The sequence below is a fragment of the Athene cunicularia genome (assembly GCF_003259725.1).
Source record: "Athene cunicularia isolate RWA chromosome 25 unlocalized genomic scaffold, athCun1 chr25_part1, whole genome shotgun sequence".
Lineage (NCBI taxonomy): Eukaryota > Metazoa > Chordata > Aves > Strigiformes > Strigidae > Athene > Athene cunicularia.
This window is the reverse complement of record NW_020799134.1, coordinates 1,292,215-1,298,684: the sequence shown is the minus strand read 5'-3', so window position 1 is coordinate 1,298,684 and position 6,470 is coordinate 1,292,215. Positions and strand designations below refer to the sequence as shown.

Below are 6,470 nucleotides of genomic sequence, written 5' to 3'. Positions count from 1 at the left end.
CTCCGCGGGTCGCGCCGGTGGTGGCAGCGCCGGGAGGTTCGGCAGTTGCTGGCGCGGCTCTGGCCCGAACCAGCCCGGTTCTGGGCGCTGTTCCGGGCCCCCCGCCCCGGGATATCTCGGGGGCGCCGTGTGTCATCATCGTCTTCCGCGTTTTGGCTGCGTCCAGCTTTGTTTCTGAAACTCGTAACGGCGGGCTTTGTTGAGGACGAGGGGCTCGTTTCTGAGTTATTTCAGCTATTGCATGTTTCTTTCAAGTCTCGCACCGGGTATGGTTTTGCGTTTTGCTGTTAGTGAAATAATATGCTCAAGCCTGTGCTGAGCCGAAAGCTGAAGTGGCAGATGTTTACCGATTCTTGTGCAATTGTGTCTCTGTTTTTTGTCTCCAGCCATGACCATGCAGTTCATCAGTCACCGGTTTCCAGAGGATCATGATCCCACAATTGGTGAGAAAAATAATCTCTTTTCTCTTTGCTTTTAGCGGGTTAAGCTGTTGTAGAAGCCATTGCTTTGAAGTACTCAATGTAAAGAAAGCTATAAACGTGGCTGTAATTGAGTCTCATAGATTACTCATTCAGAGATATGAAGAGTTCTGAGATTGCTGGGGGCTGGGATGCGTATCCTGCGTTTAAATCTTTGGTGATTTTCCTAGCACATCCATTCAGGCCGTGTATGTTGGCAGACAAGGATGAAAAACTGCAAAGTTAATTATTAGTTGTCTGTTCAAAAAATCTAGCCTGTGCTTCAGATCAGCTCTCTGCTATTGATCTGTCGGGCCAAATTGCATTCTGTGTTTTAGAAACTGGGAGGGATGAAAGTGCCTAATGATTTATTGCGTATTTTTTGCAGCATCTCTAAGAGAAACCTTAACCAACAGTTACATGGTCAGTAGGAAAGTTGCAAAAACAGCTGCTTGTTGAAAGTGGACTGCTGTAGTGTGGGAGTGCTGACTTAGAGGGGCAGAGTATTGTCTTTTAAGAAAATGGCAGTTGGTAGTGGCCAGTTCTCTTCAATCATGAGTGTTTTCTGGCTTTGAGAAAAATGTAACGAACTTACTCTGTGCTTTCCACCACAGTGTCCAAAATGAATTTCTAGGATGTGGTCACACATCTGTTAGGAATAGCCATGTACAACAGCCTGATTTTAGCAAACAGTTGGGATGATACTAAATCAGAAAAATTAAAAATTTAATTTGTTGTTAAATGAAGATTAATCTAATGTAGCCTAGTAATATTACAAGATTAAGTTCCTCTAGTGTAACTTCTCTTTGTGAATTGATGACTAATGAGTATTGCAATTGTATTCCAATTTTGTCCTTTCCAACGCACCATGAATTCACAGAGGATGCTTATAAAATACGAATACGCATCGATGATGAACCTGCCAATCTGGATATCTTGGACACAGCAGGACAGGTACGTGAATTGGGAGATATTAAGAGGTCTCTAAGGGTCAGGTGTAGAGACAGGAATTGTCTGAAACGGGTTCTCAACCTTTCCTTCACCATGGACCCCCTTTATACCTTTTGTGGCTGTGGACCACCAACACTTAATTCAAGACTTAAAGCACTAGACTGCATCAAATATTTATTTCAGTTTTCTCATGAAAGGTCTTCAAATTTGGACAGAATAAGTTGATCTGTTAATGCACTAACTCCTATTACGATATCTTTATTGCAGTGATTCCATATGAATTTAAAATAGTAGCATCAACACTCTTCTTGCTCAGATAGCCTATTTTATGTTATTTTAATGTGCCAATTCTGAACTTGATGCTGATTTTTGCATTAAAATGTGAAAATTTTTTACATTAAAACGTGATTTTTTAATTTTTTTTTCATGAAAATTTGCTGAAAAGTTTTTAGAATTCTTCTCACCTTCCCCCTTGTTTCTCTGTGTAAGGTCACCGTATGTTTTTGTTTATGGGTCCAGGGCCACCCCTTGGAGGAACAGACTTCAGCCCCGGTGTGGCCCTAAAGAGGGCCCTTGGGTTAAGAAAATGTCTTTAAGAGAAAAACTGCCTAGTTAAAGTGGGTTCCACCAACCAGACGAGCACTGAATATTCTGGCGCATCAGGGCAGGCGTGGGGGGGGAGTTTGAGTATGAGAGGAGCACTGAGGGGATGGGGCTGTGGGGAAATGAGGCGCAGTGCTTGCTGTGGGCCAGGCCAAATATTTCCGAGCTGGATGTTCCCCAGCCCTGCTTTAAGCCTTCACAGTCCCCTTTGACGACATCGCAGCCCCCCAGGGGTATGCAGAACACGGGTTGAGGATCATGGCTCTAAAAGTATGCCTGTATTTTCCCCCAAATTGTTTTTTTTAACTCTTGTACTTACAAGCTTACAGCATCTGTACCATACTATCTGTGGTTAAGCAGCCTCAGACTGTATTCAGGTTTCGTGCACTGCTTCCTCTGTTGCACCTCGCTGTTCATGATGAACAAGCAAGACGTACTGTCTGATAAATGACATGTTGGTGTGATTTCTGTGGTGAGGGAAACTTGCTGTTAATCCTAAACATATGTAATATCTTGTCCTGTATGTAGCAGGACTAGGAGATAGTTGGCCAGCTTGTTTACAGAGTTCCTGTGCAGCTGGGTTTGGAATGTATATTGTGTTTCCCATTCAGAACAAACTAGAAAGTCATTGTATTTGTGCAATTGAAATGTAATTGTCTTGTTTCTAGGCAGAGTTTACAGCCATGAGAGACCAGTACATGAGGGCTGGCGAGGGATTTATCATCTGTTATTCAATCACAGACCGTCGCAGTTTCCATGAAGTACGTGAGTTCAAACAGCTCATCTATCGTGTCCGACGCACTGACGACACTCCTGTGGTCCTGGTGGGAAATAAATCTGATCTGACACAACTACGGCAGGTAAATGGCATGGAAGAGGCCCACAGTTACAAGCTATTTCTGTTGTAAAATGCAGTAATACAAAAGGTTATACTCCCTTTCTTAATTTTTTTTTAATATTTACTATATATAATAAATTGAACAGTGGAGAAGTACTTGTTTAATCAAGAATGTGTTGAATAACCAAATACATACAGCAGTCAGAAAAGTAAAGTCTTCAGGATGATGCTTTGGGTGTCAGCTGCTCTTGGCTTTTTTTTTTTTTTTTTTTAAATTTCTGAAAGGAGATACTGTCAATAGATATTTAGCATTCCATAAAATGCTTGCAGATGCAAGTGTGCTAAGAATGGACACGTAGTAATGGAGAACTTGGATAAAAGTGGGAAAAAAAGGAAAATTACTTTCAGCTTAAGAAACAATAACTACTGTCTGGGAAAAGAGTTTGAAGCTGAGCTTTATTTGAAGGAAATGTACTTTAGAAAACAAGTTCCACAGGTGCTGTTTGTATACCGGAGATTAAATGAATTTTCAGAGTGTTGTAGCAGGAAAATTGTGGTGGCTCTGGTAAAACACCCATGCTAAGAGATGTATAGGATGAAGAGTGGGTGTTGCTTTTCTGTGGCCTCCGCAATAAAACCTTTTTGGTTGGGTGGGGGTTGTTTTTGGAGAGGTTTTGCTTGATCCTGGTGTGACAAACATCATAGATTTTGACCAGGAGAAGGATGTAACTTGAGTTTACCAAACTGAGAAGTGCTTGTGTTAGGGCTGATGCCTGCTCACGATAAGCAACTTCCAGATTAAGCTCCAAGAAAACAATATTCTTTCAGAGGACTTTGTTGTTTTGTGAATGTCCGGAGAGTCTCTTGCAGATGATTACATTGCTAAAGAAAAGTGGTATGTGAAAGAGAAAGAAAAAGTTGGTGTGAAAGATTTAGAGGTCAGTGGAAAGGAGCTGTTCTGGAAGTGAGAGGGTGCTTGCGCAGTTAAAGAGCAGAACAAGAAAAGGTAAATAAATAGATTTACTGACTTGGGCTTTCTTGACAAGTGTGAACTTTTTTTTTTTCAGGTCTCCAAAGAAGAAGGCTCTGCTTTAGCACGAGAATTCAACTGCCCTTTTTTTGAAACTTCAGCTGCATACCGTTATTATATTGACGATGTGTTTCATGCTCTTGTGCGAGAAATCCGCAGGAAAGAAAAAGAAGCAGTAATGGCAATGGAAAAAAAATCAAAACCGAAAAACAGCGTGTGGAAAAGACTGAAGTCACCGTTCAGAAGGAAGAAGGATTCAGTCACTTGAACAGAGAGAATTCCTCTGCAAAATAAAATAAAACCTGTGAACACCCATTTGTAACCAAAGCAGTTTAGTGACAACATTTTGACAGCATGTTTTAAACCTGGTGGGACTTCTATGAGGGAATGCATAACTCTTAGCAGTTGTTTTTGTTTAGAATGATATTCCCTTAATTTTGGATATTTAACTTAAGACACAGTAACAGTTGTACTTTTGGTTGTTGTCATTTCTTTTACTGGATCCAGCAAATGTTGCTTGTGTGTCATTGGTTACAAATGCCGATAGGTTTATGTCCCTGCACTTTTGAATGTTTGTCTTCAGTCACTGTGTACTGGAAGCTGAATTGTGTAAAATATTGCTGAAGTTCTACCCAACCTAACTTAATTAATTTTTTTTCCTAGTTGTTTGCACAAGAAAATTTTGCTGCTCTCCAGAGCGGTGACCCACATCACAAGCGGCGGCTTGTTGAGGTCGTGCTGGAGAGGAGTTTACAGAGTTTGTGTCCTGACTTGCAGCCTTAGCTGCATGTAGATGTCATCAGACAGAGCTCTGTTCTTGGGTTCTCATTGAATAGATTTTTTTTTTTTCCGGCAGAAGTAGTGTGGAATACTTGTACAAGTTTATCTAAATTACCAGTTAATCAGCAGTGTTGTAGGTGGGATTCCAAACAAGCCAGAAAACGCAAATTATGGTTCCTATGGCAGCTGTAACTTGGCAACGGTGCATGAATATGTAGCATTTTCCTACTGTATATAGCATTTGCTGTGTTGCCATAGCGTGTGTAACGTAATGATGCTGTAGGTGCTGTAGAAACCACAGCTTTGAATCTTCTGACTTGTTAAAACTCACAGCTGTAATGGTGCGCTGGCTTATTTATTTACAGTCAGTTTTATGTTCTTGCCTTAAAGGAGCCAGAATCTTTGTTAAGTAGAAGTCTCTAACATGGCCATTTCAAATTATTCTGTGATAAGTATTTTGTAAAGAAAATGACTGATACTGAGATATCTGGGCCCAGAATTTATCTCCCTAATACTGGTAAGATTCTTCCAGTGCAGTCTTAAAAAGTAGGATTGTGGTGCTGTGGAAGGAAGCAGTTTGCTGGGCACAGTGACAGTTGTGACAGGTCCTGTCCCTGCCCAGGCAGCGCAGGGGCAGGTTTTGTGCTCAGTAAAGAGCGATTTGGGTAAGAAGGTGCTTCTGAGGCAGACTCTCCATACATAGAGATTCTCTGCTCTCAAGCTGATTTACATATATGTCGGTTATAGAATTTAAATCCATCAGAGACATGTCTGGTGTTCCTCTTGATTTTGTTTAATAATAGAACAAATCATAGGTAACTCAGACATGATCAAAACAAGTTTCTCAGAGAACTAAGTGCCTAGAATCTTTCAGTTTAAGAATGAAAGAGCTTAGTAGATGAAGTGTAATATAGCGTCTAATATTTTTCAGTTGTGTCAGTAACTATGTTAATCTTACTGATCAAAAATCAGATTTGTAATGTCAGTCTTAGTGTGCTGCATGTGATAGTGCAGTCCATAGTGCAGTCAGACCTGAAAACTCATATGTAAAAGGATTAGTACAAGAAGTGAGGGTTTTTTTTTTTTTTTTTTTTGCTAAACTCCTTATTGCTTAAGATACAACTGGAAATTCTGTGCCTGTTGGTTTTAAGAGTATTTGTGTAAGATTTAAAAAAAATTCCTAAGGAGAAATTTGGAGAGGGTTACATCTTTTTATTTTGTGGCTGAGCTAAACATTTAAATTGGTTTCTGTTTCTCGCTTCCTTCCAATGCTCCGGTGTTAATCTACATTGGTAATAATCACACGTATGTTGTTTGAAAAAGGCTGAGAATAATGCAGATGGTTTAGAATTTAAGACCTCTTTTATGTTAACTTGTGAGCAGTTGTGTGCGTCTTTTCAGTAGTTACTGGTTTGGGACTGAAAGCCCTCCTGATCATTCATTGTTGGGTTAAATGCTGTCTGTAACTTGGGTATAAACCCTAGGAAAGCCATCTAGCAGAAAATGTGAGGAGAAGGAGGGGACAGCAGCTAAGAAGTTGCTCTAAAAGCAGTCGCTGATTCTGTCATCAGAAATTATTTCAGACCAGTCTTCTGGAAATGCTGAACAGGGGCCTGATGGTGATTACAAGTTTCCCCAGTGCTTTTCCTTGATACAGTAAGTTAACATAAAATAGTAGTCAACTTCCTACAGTCAAAAGTTTTCAGATAATATGTAAAGGTAACCTGTCAGCAGCACTGAAAGCTGTCTTGGGACTATTTTCACCTTTAAGTAAGTGATGTCTGTGCCTTATGTGATTCCTTCAATGCAA

At 40.4% G+C, this 6,470-nt stretch overlaps 1 protein-coding gene across 1 annotated transcript; it reads left to right on the top strand.

Moving 5' to 3' along the window:
- Positions 1–21: 21 nt before the first annotated feature.
- On the top strand, positions 22–6,012 carry RIT1 (Ras like without CAAX 1). The gene is made up of 5 exons (XM_026864033.1): positions 22–266; positions 387–443; positions 1,339–1,412; positions 2,681–2,872; positions 3,918–6,012. The coding sequence occupies exons 1-5, from the start codon at positions 242–244 to the stop codon at positions 4,146–4,148; spliced, it is 579 nt and encodes a 192-aa protein (XP_026719834.1). The 5' UTR covers positions 22–241; the 3' UTR covers positions 4,149–6,012.
- Positions 6,013–6,470: the final 458 nt, after the last annotated feature.